Consider the following 27,217-nt stretch of genomic DNA (forward strand, 5'->3'; position numbering starts at 1 on the left):
ATACAAGATAGCCAGCAAGATGCTGGAGATTTCAACCCAACCACATCCGTAATTGCTGTAAATGCAGCGAACAGAAAGCACCAGTTAGAAATGAAGAGATTGTCGGACGGGATTTTAGCAAACAATATCTAACTATGGCACGTGGAAAGAAGTCACTTGCAGTATCAGAACAAAGATAGGTCAAAAGCTGAAAGACGGGAAAAGATAACAACATAAACACTAACCCAAAGAAACCTGGCGTGACTCTGTTCACATCAGATCGGGGATAACGAGGAGCATCTGCCTCGTGATAACAAGCTCACATCTCCAAGAACATGTAACCATCCTAAGTGTGTAGTCGGCTAGTGACAGAGTCTCCAGAAACACAAAGTAAACACTGATAGAATTAAACGCAGAAATCGGGAAGTCCGCAGCTGTTAATTGGAGATGTCAGCACTCCTCCAGCGGTAATTGATGGAACAATTAGGCAGAAAATCAGTAACAATACAGGTGACCTGAACAACCTCAACCAGTTGGAACTAATGGGCATTTACAAAACACAACACACAGAGACATCCAGCAGCACCTTCCTCTCAAGTACACACGGGGCTTTCACCAAGATAGCCCGTATTCTGGTCACAGACAAAGTTTAAAATTTAAAAGACTAGAAATCATACAAAGTGTGATCTTAGAACGTAAGGAAATTAAACTAGAATTAAATAACAGAATCGGTGTGAGGTCTTACAAACATTTGGAAATTAAATAGCACACTGTAAAATAATCCATGAAAGAGGAAGTCTCAAGAAAAATTTTAAAATATTTTGAACTGAAATGAAAATGTAAAGAATAACATCGAAATATGTGGTAGGTAAAGCAGTACTTAGAGGAAAATTTGTAGTATTAATTTATTATATTAGAAAAAAAGAAATATTTAAAATAAGTAACCCAAACTTCCACCTAAAGAAACTAAAGATGAAGAGAAAATTAAACCTAAAGTAAGTAGAATGAAGGAAATCATAGATTAGAGCAAAAATCAATGAAATTGAAAACAAAGTCAATCAAACCAAAATCTGGTTCTTTGAAAAAATAAAATTGATTAACCTTAGACAGACTGAGCAATAAAAGAAAGAAAGAAAAAGAAAAGAAAGAGAGAGAGAAGGAAAGAAAAAAGAAAAGAAAGCCGGCTGGGCAAGGTGGCTCTTGCCTATAATCCCAGCACTTTGGGATGCTAAGGCAGGTGGATCACTTCAGGCCAGAAGTTCGAGACCAGCCTGACTAACATGGTAAAACCCCATCTCTACTAAAATTTAAAAAATCATCTGGGCATGGTGGCAGATGCCTGTAATCCCAGCTACTTGGGAGGCTGAGGCAGGATAACTGTTTGAACCCCGGAGGCAGAGGTTGCAGTGAGCTGAGATCTCGCCACTGCACTCCAGCCTGGGTGATGGAGCAAGACTTTTTCCCAAAATAAATAAATAAATAAATAAATAAATAAAAAGATGCAAATTATATCAGGAATGAATGGGGGGGACATCACTATCAATACCAGTCATTAAAGGAACAATAAAAAATGCAAGAAACAACTTACACCAGGTTCAGCCACTTGAGTGGAACAATTCCCTGAAAGACACAACTACCAAACTTTTCCAAGAAGAAACAGATAACTGAGATAGTCCTATGCCTATTAAAGAAATTAAATTCATAGTTAAAAGTCTTTCCAAGGGCAGTGCTGGTAACACCAAGGCTGCAGTCAGCTAACATCTGTTCTCCTATCAGCTTAGGAGAACGTCCTGGACAATGAAGAAAGGCAGACTGACAGCCTCTAAGCTGTGGGTAGCCCCTCACATGGGCACCTGGGAAGGAGAGCTGCGCAGACCCCAGGCACAATTTGTGCCTGAAGAATATCTCAGTTTATAGTGTTATTACTCAGCTATTTCCTTTATATAATCTTTCTATATAATAATATAATAACTTACTACTTACAAATATCTAGTTTATATCATCATACTTAATACTTATATCTACTTAGTTCTATATAATCTTTCTATGTAATCATATAGATATTGTAGTCGGAGCTGTACTGACACATTTAGTGCTGATTTATATAATCCTTCTATATAACCGTATAGTAGTTTGTAGTAGGAGGAATGCCTAGAGCAGTCACAGAACAGAAGCAGTACATGGGAAAAGCCAGATCAGGATGAGAACCAAAGACCCCAGCGGTGGCGTCCCTGCCTGAAAGGGCAAACGCTGTATGGCAGGCTTGGAGCAAGAGCCTCCCCTCCTGATAAAGGAGTTGTAGCACCTTGCATCCAGTTCCTGTGGAAAGTCGGTCTCAGACCTGAGATCCTGGAAGTAACTGAGGGAGAAAAACCCCTCTGGTGTGACCAGTCACAGTGGCTGTACACCCTGTCAGTCTTTTCTCCCTTCTGTGCTAGCTCAAATCATCCTCCCATAAATATCTTAAGAGAAAAGCACAAGTCTGTCAGCTCCCACTGCATTGGTTTCTATTAGAAACCCTCTGAAGTCTCCAGCCCCCAGATAAGAAGTGTCTCGCACGACACCTGCTGCACACAGCCCACCTCCTTGCCTCGGTGACCTAATGGGGGTGGACCCCTTTTCTGTACACGGCCCTTTACTACTGCACACGGCACGGCCCCCTACTGCGCATGGTCCACCTCTCTGCCCAGGTGGGTGGATGCGTGGTGGCCGGCCTCAGGCTGCAAGGAGCTTGCAGCATGGGCTGTTTGGGCACCAAGTGTATCCCGGCACAAGGGAAAGAGCAGAGCCAGCCCGACCCAGGCAGAGCTGACCAGGGCTGCATCCAGGAAATGATGGAGGGGCCAAGTGTGGTCAGAATTCACTGGGGAAGAGTGACCCTCCAAGACAGCCACTCAGGGAAGCTGCATAGAGGAAGCAGCGCTTGGGCGAGGCCTTGGGGCAGGACCACGGAGAGGAGCTGTGTCCTTCCAAGTCAAAGGGGCTGGAGGTCTGGGTGGGGGAAGAGGAGGGGAGGTGGGGGCTCCATGAGCTGCACAGCAGCAAGTCTGAGCCTGGTAATCTCGGGTCCCAGAGCGTCCCTGTGGCCGGGCGGGCAAGGAGGCAGGGGGCCCATCGGGGCTCACTGCCTGAGCAACCAGGAGGATTGGGTCTCCAGCCAGCAGCAGGGAGGAAGTCAACATGAATCCATTCTGACGCAAGTGTCAAGCCAACCATGTGCAGGGAAAGGTAGCAGTTCTGAATGTCAAGGAGGGAGTCCCGCTCTGGCTGGCAGTACGGCGTGGCTGGGCTGCGGGAGGAGGCATGGCGGGTCCAGCTCCTGGGCTGTGGGAGGAGGCATGGCGGGTCCAGCTCCTGGGCTGTGGGAGGAGGCTGCTTGGGGGGGCCACCGCCTGGCATGGAAGGGCTTCTAGGGCCTTCGAGAGCGGAGCGCACCTGGGAGCCGAACTGGGGACTCACCACTGAGGAAAGGAGCCCCAGCAAGGCACTGCCTGGTCCAGGGACTCCTGTCTGCATGGCTTCTGAGACCTGCAGGAGCCAGTGTGCCCAGACGGCCTCCACTGGAGGCCAGGGCTGCTGATGACAGACCAGGATGCAGAGTGGAAGGCGGGTCCTCCGGCATCTGAGCCAGGCCCGAGGATGCAGTGCTGAATTCACATCAGGCCAGGAAAAGGCTGAGGTGCTGGTGGGTCTGTTCCCCGACACCACCTGCTGCCTTACGAGAGCTCCTGTGTGAACAGTGGGAGGGTCTGGGACTGCTGTCTGGTGTGATATGAGAGGGGCCTGAGTCCAGGTGGGGGCTCCACCCTAAGAGGGGCATGGGTGACAAGCTCCCAAGACATGACCACGATGGGTGTGAAGATGAGGCCACATGAGGCCGGCAGACAGCGCAGGGCAAACCGAGGCCAAGCGACCGCTGCAGGGAGCACCCGATGTGCAGAGAGGCACAAGGTGACATCTGAGGAAGGAGTGGCAGAGAGGGCATCCAGGCTATCGGGATGGCAGCGCAGAGACACTGGGCGCTTAGTGTCCCCCACCCTCGAAGCCGCCCCTCAGCCCTCCTCTGGCAGGCGTGGCCTCACCATCTCCTTCCCTGCCCTCCCCTGCATGCAACAGGTACCCCATAGGTGCTCCTGCCCCTGCGAGAGGCTGGCGCAGCTCCCCCTCTTACTGCTGGCCGATGACAGCAGACCCAGGGGTCCCCACCCAGGGTCACTCCAGGCCAGAGGGGACGCCTGGCTCTGTCCTTGTCTCCTGAGATGATCTCTCCAGCTGAACCAGTTTGCTTTTACACTGAAAAAGAAATGAAGGGTTCTGCATTTTATTAAAGCAGATATGGCTGCAAGTGGGTGGGACTCCCGAGGACTCAGCCAGGCTCACACGCTGGGACATTCCCAGCATCACCATCACTCCAGCCGGGCGGGGCAGAGGAGATGGCAGATGGAAGCCGCATCAACACCACCTGTGGGACACAGCTCTAGGCAGAGGGTGGGATGCTGGTTTAGGGCAGTTCTGGGGCTCCAAGGAGGAGGCAGGGCTGGAGGTGGACTGGGGAGGGCCAGGAGAGTTCTAGAAGAGAGGAGAGAGGAGGGAAGGCAGGTGTGGGGATGGCATAGAGGGCCACCCTTGGAGGGTCCTGGTGCCACTGGAGAGCTGGCAGACTTCAGGGCAGGGAGCATCGCAGTCAGGGTTCCACGGCCATGAGGGAGGAGGTGGCCGGGGCTGCAGGAGGAGGTGCAGGATGAGGTGTGGCCGGGCCAGGCAGACAGACAAGCTCACAGGAGCAAGTGCGGAAGGCCAGCTCTGTACACACAGAAGAAACTTTCAGTTGAAATCCTTAAGCCGGCAGCTTGTGGGTTGGTTTGAGAAGATCCATGTGCTTACGTCTGCTGTGTGGCTTGGAGGCTCCGTCACCCCATGGGGGCTCCCTCACCCCGTAGGGGCTCCCTTACTCCTTGAGGAGTGACTTGGGGCTCCTCAGTGAATCCCCGCTCTGACTTTGACCGTTCCTGAGTGTCAGTGGCTCAGACATCTGGGGTTGGTGGTTGGGGTGGGTGGGTACTAGAAGGTGAGAGGTGTCTGCTGCCTGCCCCTCAGAGACCGCCAGTGACCTGGTGGTTCTGAGTCCTGCCAGGAGTGGGGATCCACGGCGGCCAGGCTCCGGGTTCTGCCCACAGACTGGCCATTTCCCTGGACCACTTTGTTCCACTTTTTGGGCCTCAGTTTCCAGTTCTTCAAGCCAAAAGGCTGGTGCTGTGGGTCATTCCTACAGTGCAGTTGTACTACCGCAGAGCCGGGGAAGGGGTGAGGAGTGTGTGGACCAAGTTGGGGGTTGTGTGGAGTCACCTCCCGGGTGTGGAAGGTGATGGGAGGGGCAGGGAGTGAGGAGCAGGAGCTGACCGGGAGGAGGGCTGGAGCAGGGCTGTGTCCATGTGTGAGCTGACCCAGAGGGGGCTGGAGCAGGGCTGTGCCCATGTGTGAGCTGATGGGGTGGGGGCTGGAGCGGGGCTGTGCCCATGTGTGAGCTGACCAGGAGGGAGGCTGGAGCAGGGCTGTGCCCATGTGTGAGCTGACCCGGAGGGGGCTGGAGCGGGGCTGTGCCCATGTGTGAGCTGATAGGGTGGGAGCTGGAGTGGGGCTGTGCCCATGTGTGAGCTGACCGGGAGGGGGGTTGGAGCAGGGGCTGTGCCCATGTGTGAGCTGACCCGGAGGGGGCTGAAGTGGGGCTGTGCCCATGTGTGAGCTGACCAGGAGGGGGGCTGGAGCAGGGCTGTGCCCATGTGTGAGCTGACGGGGTGGGGGCTGGAGTGGGGCTGTGCCTGAGTGTGAGCTGACCGGCAGGGCAGTTGGAGCAGGGCTGTGCCCATGTGTCCACACTGGACACAGATGAGGCCGCCTGGGAGATGCCAGGAGGTAAGGCCAAGACCCCAGGCCATGGAGGATGAGGGAAGCTGGAGTCCCCGCCCCAGCCTGTTGCTGCTCAGACCCACTGCCCTGAGTCTTGGCCCAGAGCCCCAGACCTCAGTCTACTCAAAACTGACCATGTTCTCGTAGCTGCTAATCCCAGTTCTGGGCCCCATGGAAACTGCCAGGTGCTCACTGAGGTCCCCTCTGCTGACAGAGACCCAGCCCAGGAGGAAGAGGGCTGAGCTAGGCTCTGCCCCTGTTTTTTGTTGAAACTAAAATACACAGCATAAGACATAGCATTGTCACAAGGGAAAGCACAGGGTTCAGTGGCTGGAAGTATCATGTATTCCCACTGTGGCTCATTGGCTGGAGATATCACACATTCCTGCTGGTGGTTCAGTGGCTGGAAGTATCACACATTCCTGCTGTGGTTCAGTGGCTGGAAGTATTACATAGTCCCGCTGTGGCTCAGTGACTGGAAGTATCACGCATTCCTGCTGTGGCTCGGTGGCTGGAAATATCACACATTCCCGCTGTGGCTCAGTGGCTGGAGGTATCACACATTCCTGCTGCGGTTCAGTGGCTGGAGCCTGGGGGCAGGCACCTGTGGCTGGTTTGGGCATGATGCTATGGACCAGGTGTGGGGACTGGTGATGCCCAGTGACTCTCTCCTCAGGGCATGAACAAGCTGGGGTGTTGTGGAATGGTGGGGCCGGGGACCACTGTGGATGAGGGACAGGGGCAGTCAGGTCCTGGGGCTCTGGCCAGAGGAGGGGCCTCTGTGGACCCCATGTGGCCCCTGGGTTCTCTTGGGGGCCCCAGGCTCTCCCTGCCTTCCCCTGAGGCCTGCAGACACCCAGAAAGATGCTGGATCTGCTGGGCCTGGCCTCTCCTGGGACTCCTGCAGTCCCCTCCCTCAGCACACCCGGGCAGATGCCGGCCAGCAAGTGTCCAGCTGGGTGCCTCCTCTCTGCTGGCTTGGCTCCTCCCCCGTCTGCTTGTCTTATCTCCTTGTCCCCACCCCGCTCCCTGCCCAGATCTTCCTCTGCCCACATCCAGCCTCTGGACAAGCTCTCCTGTCCACCCCCCGCCACTGGCTTGCTGAGGCCCTCAGCCTGACACCCCATCTACTGGCTTGGTCACGAGCACCCTGGAGGGTGATTCACGCCCCGCGCTGGGTGCAGGGGTCTGCACACCCACACTGCCTTCTCCTGCTGTGACGCCGAGTTCTGTGGGCACCACTGGGTGCCTCCTCCACCTGAGGGTTCTCTCACAAAGGGGGCGCATTTGTCAGAGCCCCTGAGTGCTCCGGTCTGAAGGGGACTCAGGGATGGGGACACATGTGAGGGTCTGGGGAGGGCTAGAGGAGCCATGGTCACTGTGGTGGGGGGAAGCCAGGTGGGAAGCAGGGTGGGAGGGCCACCTGCCAAGGGGTCTCCAGGGGTGTTCAAGAGTTCCCTGTCCAGGGGCAGCCAGAGAGTGAGTGCAGAGTCCCACCAGGAGCTGGGCCTGCAGAGCCTCAAGAGGGATGGACTCCATGCTCCCCTCTAGGGAAGGACCCCATGCCCCCCTCCAGAGACGGACCCTGCCCTTCATTCATCCTCTCACTCACTCACTCATTCATTCACCAAACAGGCACGTGCCCCAAGACCTCCCAAAGGCAGAGTCCAGCAGGAGCCCAGGCTCAGGAGCCTGAGCCAGTCCCTGCACAGGAATCGCAGAATTCAACAGGTCCTGACTGCTGCTCCAGAGAGGGACAGGTGAACAGAAATGCCTGCCAAAGACCTGGGGGTGGGGGCCTCCCTCACCTCCCTCCCACTGCGGGAGCCAGGTGACAGCAGGATGTGACTCTGCCTGAGCAGGGATCTGCGGGGACACAGATGGCCAAGTCAGGACCCAGCTCTGCTGTGGCTCCAGTCCCCCTGCAGGCTCTGGGTCCAGCAGTGCAGAATCACACGCAGTCCCTGCAGCCACCAGGGGCCAGGGACACCCCAAGCGCCCCGAGTCCCCTCCTGTCGGTGTGACAGTGTGGCCGAGGGCAGGTGGCATGGGAGCACCATGTGGGCACGCCGTGGCGGATCCTTGGTGGCATATGTGGAGCCAGGCTGTGGAAGGAGTGTGGCATGTGTCACAAAGAGCCCCTGGCACTGGGGTGGGTGGTGCAGACGGGGGAGGGTGCTCCTTTCCCACTAAGAGCTGAGTAGCCCCCTGGTCCCTGCTACCCCTGATGGCCGAGATGCAGTGGCACTCCCGCTGGGGGCCAGCACCACAGACGGGACCTCCGCAGACCCAGGCCCAGCACAGGGCAGGCTTGAGGGAGGAGGCGCTCCAGCCTCCCCACTGCGAGATAATGAATTTCTGGTGTTTGGAGGCCGAGATTTGAGATATTCCATAGTGGCCCCAGGAAACCAGCACAGCACAGGCCTTCATGGCCCCAGGGCAGAGTGCAGTCTGGGAGGGGCCTTCCCTGCCCTAACCCTGGGTCCCCAGCCTGGTGACCGGCAGCCCAGAGACAGCCCGTGTGAGTGAGGAGACTACACACTGTCCAGGTTGAATCACTGCGTTTTACTGAGTGCACAGGTCCACCTGGCGTCCGAACTCATCCTTGTGGCAGCAGGGATCCCCAGAACCTTCCATGGCCGTCCCGGCCGCGGGACCCCACACCCAAAGCCCCCCACAAACCTGCACTGTCATTCCTGCAGCTCTGGCGTCAACCTGTCCGTGTGAGGAAGTTACTATCTTGGCTAATCTGTTAGAAAACTAGAGTTCATTCCCTGGGCGTCTATCCCTAGAAACGGACGCTGCACAAAGTGGAGACTGAAGTGTGCGGGTGACACATCCACCGAAGAAAGGCCTGCTCACTATGGCACAAGGACACATACAAATGGCCAGAAGTGTGCGTCGGTACTGAAGGCATTATGAAAGATTCTTTGGAGCATGAACAGAAGTGCAGAGAGCCAGAGGCAATGGCGCAGACAGGGAAGCTGCAGCCAGCGTCACGGCCAGAGGATGGCGACCGCAGCGGAATGGGGTGCGGGTGTGGCGGGCGCGCATGGCTGAGTGGATCCCAGGCAGGTGGGTGGCGTCCAGCAGGACTGCTGGCTTTGGGTGCCTCGGTGTGAGACCCCTCCTGCCCTGCACTTGTCTCTGGAGCCCGTCCCTTAGGCCCCTTGCCCACCCAGCCTGGAGGCAGGATCCAGGGCATCTGTGCCTGGCCAAGCCAGGGGGCGTGGGGTGACCTCAGGGAGTTCCTGTCCACATGCATTAAGGCAACGACTTTGTAAAAGCCAGGCAGAGTTGCCGTGGGGCATATGGGGGAGTGCATGCACCTGCCTGGCACCCCCGGGGACCGGCCCCTCCTCGATGGCACCTGGCCGAGAGTCAGACGCTAGGACCTCTCAGGACAGTGTCCTCGGCCAGCCAGAGCCACCACGGCAAGTGTCAGAGGCAAGAGTGCACTCAACCCAGCCTCACAAACGCCTTTTCAAACAGAACAGGGCCCTCCCTCCCAAGTGGCCCCTTCCAGTCCCTCCTCCTCCACCATCTCCCACAACCTCCCCTGTGACATTACCTCTCCCAGGGTCTGCTGTCAGCCCCACCCTTACAAGACAGCAGAGCTGGGCAAACCGGGACCACCATCCACCCATGCTCCTGGGGTCATGGAAAGCCTCTCGGTGTGCACGGCTTCTCCAGGCCTCCCTTGGCCCCGGAGTCCATCATCCCACTTCCTTCAGGAAGCGCCCCCCTCACCAGCTGTCTCTTCTGCTCCTTGGAGCTGTGCTGGGGCTGAAGTGGAGCCTGCGCCCCGGGTGGGAATGTGGAATGGCTGGCCTGGCACAGCCACACAGGCCCCCTGGGCAGCTGCAGGACGACCTGCAGCCCCCAAGTGTCCTGCCCAAGCCTCTTGGCCCCACCCTCATGCCCTGGACATACATCCATGTGGCCTGGGAGTTCTGCGTGGGTGTGGGAGGCACTGGACAGGGTCAGGGGACACCCACACACTAAGCATCCACCGCTCAGAGCTCAGCCCCCTTCTGGGCACCCTCCACACAGGTCCTGCCTTCTGAGTGCCCCTCTCACCCCACCTGTGGTTCAAGGGTTTGTGCCACTGGGGCTGGGTGGTGACAGCCCGTGACCCTGCAAACGCCCCCGGCCTCTGCTCTGCAGCATTCACAGCTCAGGGCAGTGGGGACAATATGGGCATTTCTGCAAAGCTCTGCCAGCTCCTTTAGCTCCTTGGCTTCCGGGAAACAACCAGAAATAGCTCAGGGCCCAGATCTTTCCAGAGAGAAGTGGGGGGTCCTTTACAGGGTCCCTGACTGTGGGGGACCAAGCCCAGCTAGGGTCTTCCTCCCCTTCTCTCCAGCGACAGGGTCTGGAGCCTACGAACATGGAGACCTCCAGCCTGAGGGGAGTGGGGATGTCTTGACACAGAATAAACATTAAAAAGGCCGAGGCTCCCCTCTGGGTGGGGCCCGGGGCGATGAGACCCACAGCTCCGACAGTGCCCCCTGGAGAAGCCCTAACAGTGCCTGAGGTGACTGCAGCCTCCAAGTGGGGGCTTGAGATGAGGCCCCCAAAAGGGAGGAGCATGGCTGAGGGGCAGCGTGTCCTCCGGTGGGGCGTGTCAGGCACCTGCCACACTAGGACCTGGGTGCAGGAGGCGTGGGAGGAGCCTCCCCCAGCATGTCCCAGCCGTGGTGGCAACTGGAAGATTCACGGACTGTGATTTTACACAGACAAGAGAGGGAGGAGCTGGGCCAGGGAACCATGAGGGGCGGCAGCACCTGCCAGGGCCGGGGCCTGGGATTCAAGGCTGGGCCACACATCCCAGGAGGGCACGGGGAGTGGCCAGCACCTCCAGGGCAGACCAAATGCAGGACCCACCAGACAACCACATGGACGCCAGGGCGTCTTGGCATCCAGCAGAATCCCTCCTCTGGATGGCCGCCAGGCTGTAGGGGGACAGGCAGCGTGAGACCCTGACTGGCCCCTGCCTGGACCTCTGCCACTGTGGCCCAGGAGTTCAGACAGCCGGACACCCCACCACAGGACTCCAAAACCACAGTGACTCCTTGTGGCTCCTCCCTGGGCAGCTTAAACCCAGTAGGGTCAAAGAGAAAGAACAGAGACAGAAGGGCAGGGAGTGTGCACACGTTTGTGTGCCGTGTGGTCTGTGCACTTGAGTGTGCACTTGTACTGTGTGGTCTGTGCACACGGGTGCTGTATGATCTGTGCATATGTGTGTGTGGTCTATACATGTGTGAGTGTGTGCTGTGTGGTCTGTATACTGTGTGTGCACAGGTGTGGGTGTGTGCATGTGTGGTCTGTGTGAATGAGCATGCATAAACATGCATGTGTATACCTGTATGCAGGCATGTCTGTGCATGTATGCAGTGTGCATGGTCTGTACAAATGTGTGCATGTGTGTGCTATATGATCTGTGCAAGCACATGTATATGTAAGCGTGGGTGTGTATGCCTGTATGCAGGCATGGGTGAGCACGTGTGTGTGCTGCGCATGGTCTCGTGTGCGTGTAAGCGTGTGTGCATGCCTGTATGCATGCCTGTGTACACGGGTGCGTCCTGTATGCTTTTGTGCATGTGTGGTCTATTGGGGTCTTGTGTGTGTGCATGTGTGTAAGCATGCATGTGTGTACACATGTGTAGCCATATGTGTATGCATGTGTGTGCACGTGTGAGTGCTGTGTGGTCTGTACACGTTTGTGTGCATGTAAGTATGTGTGTATGCCTGTACGTAGGCATGTGTGTATGCATGTGTGTAGACATGTGTATGTATATGTGCACATGTGAGTGCTATGCGTGGTCTATACCGTTTGTGTGTGCATGTGTGTAAGCATGCATTTGTATACCTGCAAGCAGGTGTGTGTGAGCCAGTGGCATGTGAAGATGTGCAATCTAACAAACATCGTGGGAGCTCTTTGCCATGAGGTGGCACTGGCCCTTGGCCACAGTTAGTCACAAAGACCCCCAAGGCAGCAACGCACCACCTCAAGCCTTCTTCCAGCTGCACTTCTCTGAGGTGGGGCCCGGGCAGCGGGCGGCTGTACTGCTCAGGCTAGAGTCCGGGTGAGCCCAAGAGAGAGCCTCTACCCTGTTGTCTCCCAACCAACCCAGGGCCCCCAACCAACCCAGGGCATGCACCCTCCATCTTCCTGGGGCCCAGAGACTTTCCAGGGGACGCGCCACGTGCTCCTTACTGGACATGAGTCTAGCCCCAGTCCCTCCTGCTGGGCGGGAAGGGAAGGCACTGGCCTATCCTCCCCCTACTGCAGAACCCCCACCTGTGCCCAGGTGCTCATGCCTCAGAGGCTCTGCGGAGGAAAGAGCAGCTGAGATGGAACTGGAGATGTGGGGAGCAGTGGCTGGGGCTGGGGCTGTGTTGGGTGGGATGCACTCATACCCCTGCCTGTGGGCCCCGCTGTGGATTCCCTGTCCCACGACGGGAAGGCAAAGGGACATGGACCCAGGGCTCTAATCAGCCAGTAGGAGAGGGCAAGGGCACCACCCGGGGAAACACACAGCCACAGTCTCACCAGCAGGGCCCGAGGCCACATACATGCTGCCTTTGGGAGCAGAGCGGACAGCCCACGGGAACCTGGACAGTGGCTTCTGAGTCCTCCCAGTTGGCACCTTTTTGGGATGGGCAGATGCACCCAGACAGTGGGGCCTGGGAGTGTCCTGGCCAGGCTAGGGTAGGCACAGAGGCCAGGGCAGCAGCCCCCCCACCATGGACTCCAGATATGGCTTCCCAAAGACTCTGAGTGCCGGGACCCCCGCCTGCCAGGGGCGTATGACCTTCAGATACTGCTTTCTAAGTCCTCCCCCTCAGGACGGGGTCCCTGGCTGACTTCAGGACCTCCCAGCCCAGCCAACTGAACTTAAAGGTGGAGGAGGAACGTGCCAGGGCTCCTCCGCACCTGCTCTCTGTGGTATTTCTGCTACGACTCCAGCCCTGCTCACTCCCAGGGAGCCCAGGCCCTCCTGTGATGCCATCACCCCAAATGCCAGATGCTCCTGGGCTCGGGTGCTAAAGCCTGGAGCTAAGGGCCTGCTCTGCCTCTCAGTGGCTGGACTCACTCCCCCATCAAAGCTGGCTGCCCCAGGGCCACAGTGCCCACAACTGGAGGGACATGGGATGGTGCGTCCCTGAGGCCCAAGATGCCAAGAGGCCCCTAGCTAAGGGACTGGTCACTGGAGGAGAAGGGGCAGGCAGCTCCAAGGGGAAGGAGAGCCAGGGAGGGCCCTCAGCTGGCAGAGGCAGAAGTGGCTTCCTCCGGGAAGGCCGCCTATGCTGGCCATGTGGGTGTCCAGTGGGTGTGGAGGCTTTCCCCGCCCGTGGGGTCATAGCCCTGCCCTGCCCAGGTCTGTCGGGGGCACTGGTGGGCACAGGCAAGGTGGGGTCCTGGTGAAGGACCTTGAGACCTGCTCACCAGGCAGCACCCAGCCCAGGCAGTCAGGAGAGAGGAGAGGACTTGGGGTCCTGGCCCTCAGGTCTCCAAGGCTGGGGTGCTGCTGGCTCTCACAAGTCCTGGGAGAGCCCAGGGCGAGGCGACAGGAGCCCCCAGGGCCGCCTTTCTGAAGACCCTGCAGAGCTGGGCAGAGCCCAAAGGGTGAAATGTCCACTCTGGGCTCCAGTTTGTTCCCAGGCCCCACCCGTTCCTCAGCTGAGGGCAACGGCCTCCAGCTCGGGGCTGGCTCCCATCAAAAGACCCTCAGATCCCAGAAGGTGGAGGAAGAAGACGCCGACCAGCAGCTCCGTCGTTGGGCCCACCCAAGGTGGGGGACAGGAAAGATTGCTCAGGGGGTCAGGTGTGAGGGCTGGTCACACCTGCCTGCAGCTGACCAGAAACGCTGCCAGGCCCTACAGCCTCTCGTGAAACAGGCCTGCCCTCATGGCCTGCCCCCCAGGCTCTGCTCCCTGAGCCCACCCCCTGCCCTGGCGTCCCCCAGCCTGTCGCCATGCCTGCCACACCCTGTCATCACTCCTGCCCTTCTCATGCCGGGCGACGAAGTCCATTGCAGCCCCAAGCCAAGTGGACAGGGCGGCCTCGCTGCTCCAGAGCCACGGGGCCCTGCCGGGCCCTCCAGCCCGTGTTGGAAAGTAACTTTTATAAAAGGTCACCGCCAGGAGCCCCGTCCTTCAGCCCGCATGGGCCCTCCAGGGCCTACTTCCCTGCCACACTCAGTTATTATAAGAAAAGGGCCCCAGAGGGTTCCCGCCTCAAAACCTCAGGAGGCAAGGCGCTGGGGGGGCCTCACTTCCTGGGCCCGGCCCAGCCCACGTCACCAAAGGGGCCCTCACCGGTGGCGGAGCGTGGCGGAGGCCCACACGGGGTACAGAGGTCCGAATCGGTGTCTGACTCGCCCTCTGCGATGTAGGGCCTGACTTTGGCACAGGGCGCCACAGCCGCGTAGCAGCTGTTGAGAGCGTCCAGGTTCTCCTTGGACTGGGAGATGCTGAAGCCGCTGAAGGAGCGCTCCAGCTCCTCGTGGTCCACGGACGGGATGGAGATGGATGTGTCGCTGTCCCGCAGGGCCCCCTCGGGAGGCCGGCAGCCCGGGGCATCCTCCTGACGCAGGAACTCCGTGCTGGCACGGTTGCCCCCGCCATAGGCAGACAGGGACCGCTCGTGGGTGGGCGGCGGTGGGATGCGCACCAGGGAGCCGTGGTCCCCTACTGGGGAGGTGCCGTGGCCCAGGCGCGGGTGGCTCTGCGGCTGCCAGGAGGTGGAGGGCGGACACTGGGCCGGGGGCGCGGCTGGGGGCGCCGAGAAGTTCTTCTGGCCAGTGGAGCTGCTGGAGCGCACGATCTTGACGATGCAGCTGTGCCTGTCCACGTGCTCCCTGCTGTCTTCCGGGCTGTGGTATGGTGGGGCAGGCTCTGGCTCCTTGGCCCCGAAATAGGCCTCAGTCTCCGTTGGGGGGATGCCCATGCGCTGCATGTAGATGTTAACCAGGAAGTCCAGCTTCTTCTCCATGGACAAGACCTGCAAGACGGGCGGCTGGACTGCGCTGCCGGGGCCAGTTCCAGGAGAGGGAGCACCTGGGCTGCTCTCAGGAAACGGGGGGACCCGGGTGGCTCCCAAGAGATAGGGGAACCCAGGCTGGTCCGAGGAAACGGGGGAACCCAGGCTAGTCCCAGAAGATGCGGGAACTGAAGCTGCTCCCAGGAAATCGGGGACCCAGGCTGCTCCTAGGAGGTGGGGGAACCGGGCTGTTCCCAGGAGATGGGGGAACCCGGGCTGCTCCCAGGAATTGGGGGACCCAGGCTGCTCCCAGGAGGTGGGGGACCCGGGCTGCTCCCACAAAATGGGGGACCCAGGCTGCTCTCAGGAAACAGGGGGACCTGGGCTGCTCCCAAGAGATAGGGGAACCCAGGCTAGTCCCAGAAGATGCGGGAACCGAAGCTGCTCCCAGAAAATGGGAAACCCAGGCTGCTCCTAGGAGGTGGGGGACCCAGGCTGCTCCCAGGAGGTGGGGGGACCCGGGCTGCTCCCAGGAAATGGGGAACCCAGGCTGCTCCTAGGAGATGGGGGGACCCCGGCTGCTCCCTGGAAAGGTGCGGGAGGAGGGGGCGGGGGACCCCTGCTTCCTGGAAGCTAGAGAAGCTGGAGAGGAGGCCTAGGAGCAGCTCCTGCTCCTTCCCAGACCCCCGGGGCTCAGCCTCCGGCTCCACCTGGGCCTGTGTTCAGAGCCAGGCCCTCCCGTTGCCCACCAGGGAACCCCCTTCAGTGATAACCCCACCGGGCAGGACCTGGCAGTTCCTCACTCACTGCTCAGGCCCAGCTCTCAGAGGCAGACCCCGAGACAAGCGTCCTGAGTGGTGGCTTCTGGGAATGCACCCCCAGAAGAGAACGACGGCTGGGGTGGCGGGCAAGGAGGACAGAGAGGAGGAAGGCTGGGCAGGTGCAAAGAGACTCGAGGACCCGCCTCCCAGCAACCCCCACCCAGGACTCCTGGGTACTTTGGGCCTTCGGTCCTGTCAGGAGGGAAGGCACCCCAGGCTGGAAGTGGGGACTCACGGGGAGGTGTGAGGGGTCTGCCCAGAGCAGCTGTCAGTGGTGACAAGGCCATGTGCCCCCTAAACTTGAGGAGCCCTCCCGTGAAGGGACTCCTTGGGCACCCAGCCCCTGAAGCCTGCGCTGCCACAGGGGCCCCCGGCCCACAGCCCCCTGCCCTCCCAGCCTCTCGCACCTGCTTCTCCACCTTCCCCAGCCGCCCCATCATGCTGGGGTCCTCGGGCAGCTCCGCCTCCACTGGGCCCTTGGTGCGGTCCTTGTCCGTGATCGCTGGACCCCGCCCCACGATCTGGTCCACTCTACCGGGAACAGAGACCCCAAAGCATGAGTTTGGGTGGATGCAGCAAGCCCTTGCCCTCTCCTCCTGGGCCAGGCCACGGTGCCCGGGGTCCAGGCTGCAGGCCCAGCCAGAGCCGACCAGGGGGGCAGCAGGTGCCAGGACAGACAGATGGGGTGCGCCCTGTCCTCAGCCGCCTTCTGGCACTGCGAGGGTCTGCTCCTGCCCTCTCCGTCCCTGAGGGGCCGGGCACATTAGGAGGAGTAAAGTGAGGAAGCTCCCAATGGGCCAGGTCGCCGGCTGTCTCCGAGGGCTCCTGCTCCAAGCCTCCCCTCCAGCCAGCCCCACCTGCTCACCCGCTTCCCTGCCCACGGCCCACTGGCCCCACAGCCCACGGAGGCCCAGAGGGTCTCCCACTGCAGGGCCCCTCCCCTTCCCCGCACCCACCCCCACTCCGCAGCTTTACTCCCGTAATGTGCCACTAGGGCTGTCAGCCCCTTCAGGGCTTATGGGGACAGAGTTAAATGTCTGCAGCGGGAATGGGGAAGCAGAAAGGCGTGAGCAGCAGCTCATGCACCAGGGCAAGGAGGGAGGGGCACAGACAACACAGGAACCAACTCACAGACCAGAGGAGGGCATACAAAGCAGCCAGGGTCTGTGTGTGCACTCAGGGTGCATGTGTGTGCTCACACAAGGGTGTGTGTCCTCACGTGAGGGTGTGTGTGCATGTGTGTGTGCTCAGGGTGCGTGTGTGTACTCATACAAGGGTGTGTGGGCACATGTCCTCACGTGAGGGTGTGTGTACTCGTATGTGCTCAGGGTGCATGTGTGTGCTCATACAAGGGTGTGTGTGCATGTGTGTCCTCATGTGGTGTGCACGTGTGTGCTCAGGGTGCATGTGTGTGCTCATGCAAGGGTGTGTGTGCACATGTGTCCTCATGTGAGGGTGTGTGTGCACGTGTGCTCAGGGTTACTGTGTGCTCATTCGAGGGTGTGTGCACGTGTGTGCGCTCAGGGTGCATGTGTGCTCATGCAAGGATCTGTGTGCCCAGGGTGCGTGTGTGCTCATGCGTGGGTGTGTGCACGTGTGTGTGGTCAGGGTGCATTTATGTCCTTATGTGAGGGTGTGTGCACATGTGCGCCCAGGGTGCATGTGTAGTCATGCGAGGGTGTGTGTGTATACATGTGTGCGCTCAGGGTGCATGTGTGTGCTCATGCAAGGGTTTGTGTGCACGTGTGTCCTCATGCAAGGGTGTGTGTGCACGGGTGTGTGCTCAGGGTGCATGTGTGCTCATGCGAGGGTGTGTGCCCAGGGTGCATGTGTGTGCTCATGCGAGGGTCTGTGTGTACACATCTGTGTGCATATGTGCACGTGTGAGCTCAGGGTGCATGTGGGCATCCTCGTGCACTGCAGTAGTGTGTGCACGTGTGTACGTGTTCATGTGTGCAAAAGTGTGCATGTTTTCATATGTGTGTGCAGGATTCAGAATTCAGCTGAGCTGATCTCCAAGAGGCCATAGGTCACTCATGACAATAAGTAGGGAGGGAGACTCCTTCACCCTCAGGGCTGTGGCTTCTGACCAGTCTGGCTTCCACAGATGCTGGGCTGGCTGGGTGTGGGCTCGGACCTGCAGCCCTGTGGGCGCTCTCTTGGAAGCAAGGACCGTGTGGCCAGTTGACAAGCCCAGCTGGACAAGGGCAGCTCCTGACAGGGTGTGGCTGAGCGGGACCCACCAAACGAGGCCACAGCCCCCGAGGCTCCTCTGGATGGGGGCCTGGTGGGAGCAGAGTGCTCCACACCAGCAGACGGGCCAAGGCCCCACTTCCTGCCACTGGGCCACCCTACCTGCTTCTGCAGGTGGGGGGACAGGTCAGGTTCCTGCCACTGGGCCACCCTACCTGCCTCTGTGGGGGTGGGGGGACAGGTCAGGGGTGTTTTCTTGATTCTGTTGAGGGAAACAGAGGGGGTTTCAGGCTGGCGTCAGCCACAGCGCAGCTCCTCATGCTCCACGGGGCTTCATGCTGGACTCATGCAAAGGGCCAGGGTGGCGGGAGGAAGGTGGGAGGGGACGGATGGCCGGAGGGACCCTCTGGCTCCGAGCAGATGCCAGTGGGAATGGAGGAGATGGGGTCCCTGGTGTTCCCAGCGTCCACACAGTCCAGGCAGATGCTCAGCACCTTCGCCCCTGCCACACGACGGGCCGCCCAACTGTTCAGTCCCAATAGGAGCCCTGGCCACGGGCTCAGCCTGGAGCTGCTGCTGGGGCTCCTCTGAGGACCCTGTGCCCCTCCTGCCCTAGGCCCCAGGCTGGGGGAGACTCAACCGCTGAGTGCTCGCTCAGTGCCCGTGGGGTGCGGGAGCATCCACCCGTCCCTCCAGCCTCTCTGTGTGACCCTGCACGCCTCCTGGCTATTGGACCTTCCCAGCTCACAGCCCTGGACACCCAGCTGCCACCCCCTGTGGCAAGGCACAGGAGGACGGACGGAGGACCAGCCTCGGGGCACAGCACCCTCGGGCCTGTGGGCACCACAGAGCAGAAAACTCGGCAAACACTGTCCGGGGCAACCCTGGGTTGGGCAGCAGCAGGCACAGCCCCGCCTGCTCCCAGAAACCCCTTTCTTGTGGAAGGACCATAAGGTTGAAATGTCCAGCACTCGGACACTCAGCCTCACGTGCAGAAACCCCCAGAGGGAGGAGGGGTCAGACTGGCCCCAGATGCTGCCCCACCAGCTCAGGCCTGGGCTTCACTGGCCCAGACACTGGCATCACTATGCTGGGAGCCCCTCTGCCCTGAGCTGTCAGGGAGGGCCGGGGTGCCTGTGCTCACCCTCCAGGCCTCTGCCCCGGGGGCTCTGCTCTCCCTCAGCCAATCGGACTTGCTGGAAGAAGGGGAACAACCATGATCTGAGGGGTCCCTGGGAGGCAGGAAGGCCTTGGAAAGTGAATCAATCACTAAAGAACTGGCTCACATGGGGCTGGGCCACACCTCCGTTCTGCCCATCAGCCAGGGTCTCGCCATGTCCCTCATCAGAAACACTAATTAGCGTGCTGACAGCTTGGAAGCTGTGCAAGAACTCAGGGAACACACACCTGCCGCTGGGCACCTGGCAGGGTCTCTTCACGTATTCTTCCCAGGGTCTCAAGGGGTAGATGCTGTGACTGTCTGTATCTTACAAGAGACAGAGGAGTCACCAAGATGAGACTCCACCTGCTCAGAGCCACAAAGTGCCCAGGTCCGGGCCATGCACACGGCCAGGGCCACCCCCGCAGTGGGCAGTGCTGAGGGGCAAGTCACTCCCAGCGGAGGCTAGAGGGCCCTTGGCCAGGAGGCGCCTTGTCCAGGGGACAGGGGCAGGGCCAGCAGGACGTCCCTGCATGTCTGACTGCATCTGATCCTGGAGGTGCTGCCCGGGGGCCTCCCAACCCCAGAGGGAAGTCTCACAGAGCCCTGGTTCCCCAGGGCACCAGTCAGGAGGAGCGCTCAGGGCCCCTAGCAGTCCTGATGCTAGGCACAGCGTGCCTGGGGCCCTGGCAGAGGAAGGGCCTTCTCCCTCGTGTTGCTTTGTCAGGAACCAAGAATCCCAAACATCCCTGTGTCCCAGGAACGGGCGGAGCGGGGCGCTGCCGTCATGTGGCCTGGAGCGAAGGGGCCGGCCGTTCCACAGGCATGTTGGGGGAGGAGCTGGCATCCTAACCTAGGTGAGTACTGGGGTGACTCTCTCGGAGGGGCCGTGGGTCCTTTGGTGGGGTACTTCTTGTGCCGGGGAGTTGAAGGGGGTGGGGGACCCACAATCATATCTATCCTGGCAGAGTAAACAAGAAGAGAGATACCAGCAAAATGCATTGTAAAGCCACACAAAAGAGGAGTCAGCCAGAAACTGGCAGAAACAGAACGAGCACCCAACGGAAGCGACAGTGAGGCTTCGTAAATACACGCTCTCCCGGGAAAGCACGGGCGCCGCCTCGGTGGACCTTGGATTTGCCAAGTCCTTCCTGTGTTTCAAGCAAAGCGTTGGGCTCGAGAGCGGGCGGCGGGCGGCCCCACCGCAGTGACCCGGGTGCCGTGTCCCAGAGCGTGCCGTGCGGGGGAAACGCCGGCAGCGGGAGCCAGTACCACACGGACCTCTGCAGGCACCATGAAACGCATCGTCGGGAGCTGGCAGAGGACGCCCGCGGTCCCAGGCAGTTTGCTTTGTTTGGGTTGTTTGTCCAGAGAGAGAGGGAAGGAAAAGGGAAGATTTAGGACAAAAGATCCTGGTGAACAAGAACAGCTGCAGAGAGAGACGTGGAGGCAAAGCACAAAAGTCAGCACAACAGCATATGCACACGTGTGCGCCTGCATGCACACGCACACATGCAAACACGCACACACACATGCATGCTAACAACACGCATACAAACGTGTGCACACGCACACATGCGAACACACACATGCATGCAAACATGCATGTAAACCCGTGCACATGTACGCACACACACATGCACACGTTTGAACACACACGCATACACACATGCATGCTAACGTGCATGCAAACATGTGAACACACGCACACGCATGCAAACACGTGAGCACACATGCACACGCATGCACATGCGCACATGCATGCAAACGTGGACACGCGAACATGCACACATGCACGCAAACGTGAACACGTGAACATGCGCACATACGCATGCACACATGCAAACACACGCACAGGCACACATGCGCGCAAACGTGAACACACGCACACACGCGAATATATATACGCGCACACACATGCACGCAAACATGTGAACACACACATGCTAACACGCACACGCACACATGCACACAAGTGAACATGCACAAGCACACGCACATAGGCCTGCAAACATACTAACGCACACATGAACGAACACATGCACACACACGTGAACACGCACATATGCACGCGAACACGCACACGCACACACATACTCGAACACGTGCACATGCGCACATGCACGAGTACGCACGCAGGCACATGCACACGAACACATACTATTACACACTCATGCAGACGAACATATGTGCACACAGGCGCATACACGCAAATATACGCACACGCACACATGCATGCGGACACTAGCACACAAACACGCAAACGTGCAGACACGCACGCACCCACACGCGAACACACATGCAAACATGCTAACATGTGTGAACATGCGCGCGAACACGCGTGAACACGCATGCACACACGTAAACACGAACATGCACACACGCATGTGCACGCCTGCACACATGCACACCCATACACACGTGCACATGCAGCACAAGGCTGGCCACTACTCTGGAGAGGATGCTGGAAAGGAGGTCTCACAGCTGGAGCCCGGAGGAGGGAGCTCAGGGGATGCCTCATTGACCCCTGAACAGCAGGAGTGGGCTAAGGCTGGAGGTACCCCTTCCCGGGCCCCCTGAAGCAGGACGGAGCAGGAGCCCCACGATGGGCCCTACACCCCCTCAGATGAGTGCTTCACTCCACTAGAGGGCCTGAGTTGGGCTGTGATCCCCTCCAGCTGTCCCTGAGCGTCTCAGCCTTCTCCCTGTAATGGGGGCCCAGCCTCACTCCCAGGGCTGGGAAACTGTACAGCCTTGCTTGCGGGCCTGGGAGGCAAAGGGGACCCTGATAAGCAGGAGCATGTCCCCTACTGCAGGAGAAACTCCCAAGAGCCGTGTGTCCCTCACAGGAAAGATACACACACTCATGGCATGTGTTTGTTTGTATGTGCCTGAGGTTGCACACACGCCAGCATGTGTGTGGACTTAGGGGACACCTATGTGTGGGCACCAGGCTGGAGCATGGTTGCGTGTGGACATGTGTGTGGGAGAGGGGACATGGGTCTGTGTGCTCGCTGGTACATGCCTGCAAATGGGGTGCACGTGTGTACATAGTGTGCCAAACCCTGACTTGTGTGTCTCTGCATGAATGTACATTTGACTACTAGAGTGGGCACAGGGGTTCTCACACACATGGTGCTGGCCCTGCTCAGGAGTGGCCTCCCTTCACAAGGAGAGCAGCGTGGAAGAAAAGGTGTGAAGTGACACAGCCACTGCCTGGTGGGGTCCACCCTGCAGCTTCATCTCTCAGCAGAATTACTCCACCCCACACACACACGTGTGCACATGGCAGAGCACACAGGCCACAGGTGCACACAACCCCACACACACCCGTACATGGGTGCACTTATACATGCACACGCACATTTCAGGGACCCACACATCCGTGCATACACATGTGCATGTGTGCACAAACACGTCACACACTTGCCCGCCGCAGTGTGGATGGGGAGAGGTGGAGAGAACAGAAATATTACAACAGACTTGGAAGACACAACTGAAGCTGACAGATGCCGCCGTGGGTGGGGGAGGAGGCCCCGCCCTGCACACCCCCTGCGCTCCCACCATGGGCCACGCTGGGCTTTTGCGCGGACGCCCACCCCGCTCTCGTCCCCTGCTCCCCTGCTGGATAGGCTGGTGGGCCTCTTGCCTGGACTGCAGGCTCTTAATGCGGGACAGCATATCCAGGTGGCCAGCGGAGTACTGCTCGATGACGTCCATCACATCGTAGGGTCGCAGGCTCTCCTTGAACTTCCGCTTAGACACCAGGAACCTCATGACACTGTGGGAGGGGGAGACAAGAGTGAGCCCTGGGCCAGAGACCCAGAGACCTCCGGCCACACACATCAGGCTGGTCTCATCTCCACCTGCCTGTGACACTGAGGAGCGGGGGACAGTGAGCCCTGAGCGGGAGAACCCAGCCACACACACCAGGCTGGCATCGTGTCCACCTGCCTGTGACACTTGTGGGGGGAGGGGCGTGAGCCCTGAGCCAGAGACCCCGGCCACACACACCAGGCTGGCCCCGTGTCCACCTGCCTGTCGCCTTCCCAGCACCTCTGAGACTTTGGCCCCTGGAGGTGGCTGGACTCACCCCTCTTGTCTGCCACCCACCTGTTCCACGCATGGAAGGGCCTAGCCTCAGGGTCCCTGCTATACTTTGGACGGGTGAGGCTTCCAGGCCTGTCCATGCCCCCTTGGACTCCGTGTCACACCAGACACAGGTGGCTAAGCTGCTTCCTAAGCCAGGCAGAGCCAGGCCTCAGGCCTCTTGCTGATCCGGCATCCCACTGGAGGCCTGCTGGAGTCCCAGGAATAGTGGACCTGGGACGATCAGCAAGGCCCACCCGCAGCTTGGCCCTTTATTTTCCAGGCAGACCCGGTCTCCTGGCTGCTGTCCTGCACTATAAGCACAGCAGCAGATGCGACCACGGACAGGAGGCCCCTCCTCCCTCCCCCTGGATCCCGGCTGGGCAAGTCCTCACCACACGGCTCTGATGCTGACTTTGAGGCCCGGGGTCAGGTCCTCAGTCACAAACTCACAAGGGCAACCCTTGTCATCCACGATGTCCTCTCCAGGGAGGCTTGCTTCTGGGGTAAAGGAGACAGGCCGTGAGGGGTCGAGGGGGACGGGAAATCCACTTGTGGGGTCCTGCAGGACACACCGGCCGGACGGAACACCAGAGAGCCCCTCAAGGCTCCCCGGGATGCCCCACTGGTGCCCCTGCTTTTCCAGAAACCTGTCCCTCTGCATCAGGGGCTCTCAGCCAGGACCTTCCCTGGCAGGCTATGGCCACAGGGAGTGGTCGATGTGGGCATCCAAAGACATCCCTGCCAGTGGCTGAACAGAACACAGAGCATCACACTCGGGATGCTAACTGTGGATGTGCCATTCTGACACTGGGTTCAGTGAAGGAAGCCAGAGCTGATGGCCCCACCCAGGAGCCACTGACCCGCGCGCCGGAGACCGCAGGTGCTGGGGCTGAGGTGGGGAATGGGGTGACTGTTGATGAGCACAGGGTTTTCTTTTGTGATTATGAGAATCTTCTAGAACCAGGCTGAGATGGTGGTGACAACCTCGCTGTGAATGTGCTAAATGCCACTGGATTTCTACACTTTTTTTTTTGAGACGGAGTCTCACTCTGTCCCCAAGGCTCAGGTGCAGTGGCACGATCTCAGCTCACTGCAGCCTCTGCCTCCTGGGTTTAAGCGATTCTTCTGCCTCAGCCTCCCAAGAATCTGGGACTGCAGGTGCCCGCTACCATGTCCAGGTAACTTCTGCATTTTTAGTTGAGATGGGTTTTCACTGTGTTGACCAGGCTGGTCTCAAACTCCTGACTTTGTGATCTGCCCACCTCAGCCTCCCAAAGTGCTGGGATTACAGGCGTGAACCGCCGAGCCCGGCCTACACTCTCAAATAGTTAATTTTATGTTGCCCAAGTTTCACCTCAATTTTAGAAAGGGAGGGAGGAGGTTTCCACTCCCAGAGCAATCGAAAGAGGCAGCAATGCCTCAGGTGGCCCTGGTAGCTTGGGCGCCACGGTCCATCCCCGGAGGGGCTCAGTCTCAGATCAGGGGGCGCTGAGGAGGCCAGACCCACCTTCTGAGTTCTGCCGCGACGCAGCACCCTTGATGCGGAAAGCCTGGCGTGCCCGGCTGCGGTCCCCGAAGCTCCAGCTCTTGGGCACCTTGCTAGGGCTGTCTTCGAGGCTCTGGTCGGCGCTGGGTGACCGCCGCACCGTCTGGGCCTGCGGGGACCCCTTCCCCTTGGCAGCCACACCTCGGGGGCTGGAGAAGACACGATCTTTCAAACTGACCTTCTGGCTGCTCCCACGGGAACCGACAAACAGAAACACAGCGAGAGAAGTCACTCCAGAGAGAACGCAGGCCGTGTCGGCTCTCAGCAGACCCTGCCCACGCGACGGGAGGAAGACCCAGGTCTGAGGAGCAGCCACACAGGTCGGCTCGGGGCAGGTGCCACGGGGACGGAGTACCCGGAGGGAAGGAGGGAGGGGAGTCCAGGTGGGCAGCAAGCTCCCAGGCTGGCGCTGGCGTGGCCAGAGCTTGGCCATGTGAGGGGAGGCGATGTCTGTGGACTCTTAAATCCCTCTCTGCCACCATCGCAAGGCGCGGGAGCCCTCCTCACTCTGTCCCGCCAGCCCCTCACCCAGTGGCACTCGGGCTTCGCTCTTCTCGGGCACCTGCCTCTGCCTCGGCCTCGCCCGTGGTTTCCCCTGTGGCCTTTTCACAGCCATAACTGCCCCCAGGAAACAGCCTCCCTCCTTCCCTGCCTGCCCGGTCCCTTCCCTCCGTCTGTCCCTCTGCTTCAGCCCAGAGTCGAGGGTATGAGGGACAACCAGGGCATGGGGGCCCAGTCTGCAGCGGACACTGGTACAGCCACACCCAGGTCTTTCCCAGACACTGGGGGCCACCTGGAGGGGTGGGCTTCAGGAGGGCTCAGGCCTCCCCCTGCACAGCACCCCTCCCACCAGGGGCTTCCGACAGAGAACTGCTCCTTCAGCTTCTGGAAGGAAGGACTGGATGATGGCTCCTCCACCAGCAGGGCCTCAGGCAACAAGCCTCTCCGTCAGAGGTCAGAGTCCTGGCCCCAGGGGACGGGGAGGTACCCTCTGAGGCAGCCGCACAGTGGCCCGGCCCTCAGCCCTCAAGACGTGAAGCAGGATTTGTGGCTGTGTCTGGCTGGGCCTCCAGCTCCGGATTCTCGGAGGTCCTTGGGGCTGCCTTGTCCCCGAGTTTCTTGGTGACCAAGGAGACAGGTCTGCACCTGAGTTCTTCAGCTCCAGCATCCTCTGGGCAACAGTGAAGGTAGGGGTTCACTGCGGCTGGGGTACCCTAGGCAGATGTACCTCCCGAGGTCTGGGAAGCATCAGAGCCCCCAGCTCCCTTAAGGACAGTGGGACTCCTGTGAACTGGGGACCCGTCAACGCCCAGCCATGCTTAGCAGCCATGGAACTTCTCAGGACGGCTCTGGGCCCAGAGCACCGTTCCTGGGGCCTGAGACAAGCCCCTGGGTGGGGAGGCCCAGTGGGTCCCTGATGTACTCTAATACCTCCTGGGCTCCATGGCAGCTCCCCAGCCAACAATGAGGAGCCAAGGCCCCGGTCAGCAGCCAGCATTGGCCCCCACCGGGACCCACAGCCAGAGAGACACGCCCACCAGACGGCATAGAGATAACGTGCTACAATGGGAGGGCCCACCGCGCCCATCTGCCAGCCTCCACACTGCCAGCTTGGCTGCCCCTCCCACCCCATCCCCCAGGCAGCAGGCAACTGCCCAGACCATCTGTGGCCACTCCAGGGTCTCTGAGAGAAAGAAAGAAGCCCCTGGATGCCATGCCCGCAGGGGAAGAAGAGACGGAGAGGCCGAGATCCCCCAAGCCCCGAAGTGTGTGCCGGGGGCGTCCGGAGCTGATGGTACAGGCTCGCTCAGGACCCCAGCCCTGAGTCCACGCCCTGCACTGACCAGGGCCAACATGCCATGCCCATGGGGGCCAGGGGTGCCCCGAGTCCTGGTGCCGTGGTGGCCTCTGGGTCCCTGACCCAACGGAAGCACAGGTGGCCGAGGATAACCCGTTGGGGGCCAAGGGAGCACCTGGACACGGGCTTCGAGGGACTCTGGCTTTTGGAATGTTCTCTCCTCTTCCACTGCACGAGCCATTTCAGAGGTAGGAACGGGCCCCTCCTGGCCCTGCTCAGGCCTCAGGGCAAGTGGGGGTCACTGGAAGACTCAGTTCCCCTCTCCAGGTCTCCACACAGGCAGGTCCAGTCACCAAAGAGAGAGAAAAGGCCACCTCCCTTCCCATGGCGGGGGGCGAAGCACTGGGTGGAGGGCGGAGCCATCGGATCAGCTGCAGCTTCCAGGCTGCCCCTGGCTGGTCTCGGGAGCCCGGTGATGACGGCTTGCAGTGGGAAAGGCGCACAGTGAGGAATCAGCACCAGATTCCTGCCTGCAGCCTGGGAGGTGACGGGTCAAACACCCATGCGCCACAGAGACGTGCGGCCAAGAAGGTGCAGCCCCCGAAGCTGCCAGGCTCTGCAGCGAAGGAGTGGCGTGGATTCCACAGCCCGACGCCTGCGTCCCATTTTCCAGGGGGAATCCCCGCCCCCCCTGCCACCACGAGCAGCCACAGCCCCACCAAGAGGCGGGGAC

At 59.7% G+C, this 27,217-nt stretch overlaps 1 protein-coding gene across 29 annotated transcripts in view; it reads right to left on the reverse strand.

Moving 5' to 3' along the window:
- Positions 1–8,430: 8,430 nt before the first annotated feature.
- Positions 8,431–27,217, reverse strand: part of KCNQ2 (potassium voltage-gated channel subfamily Q member 2) — a 75,844-nt gene continuing 57,057 nt past the window's right edge. For 9 of the 29 annotated variants that reach the window (XM_035302901.3, XM_035302899.3, XM_035302900.3 and 6 more), the window contains 6 exons: positions 24,648–24,871; positions 23,533–23,638; positions 22,698–22,829; positions 19,902–20,009; positions 16,104–16,227; positions 8,431–14,896 (listed from right to left, as the gene is read on the reverse strand). In XM_035302901.3, coding sequence (XP_035158792.1) covers positions 14,165–14,896; positions 16,104–16,227; positions 19,902–20,009; positions 22,698–22,829; positions 23,533–23,638; positions 24,648–24,871 — 1,426 coding nt within the window. In that variant the 3' untranslated portion in view covers positions 8,431–14,164. Of the gene's footprint in view, positions 14,897–16,103; positions 16,228–19,296; positions 19,376–19,901; positions 20,010–20,329; positions 20,478–22,697; positions 22,830–23,532; positions 23,639–24,647; positions 24,872–27,217 lie in introns of all 29 variants that reach the window. The other 20 variants (XM_078372115.1, XM_078372114.1, XM_078372113.1 and 17 more) reach the window with 11 other exon arrangements.

Source organism: Callithrix jacchus, chromosome 5 (genome assembly GCF_049354715.1).
Source record: "Callithrix jacchus isolate 240 chromosome 5, calJac240_pri, whole genome shotgun sequence".
Lineage (NCBI taxonomy): Eukaryota > Metazoa > Chordata > Mammalia > Primates > Cebidae > Callithrix > Callithrix jacchus.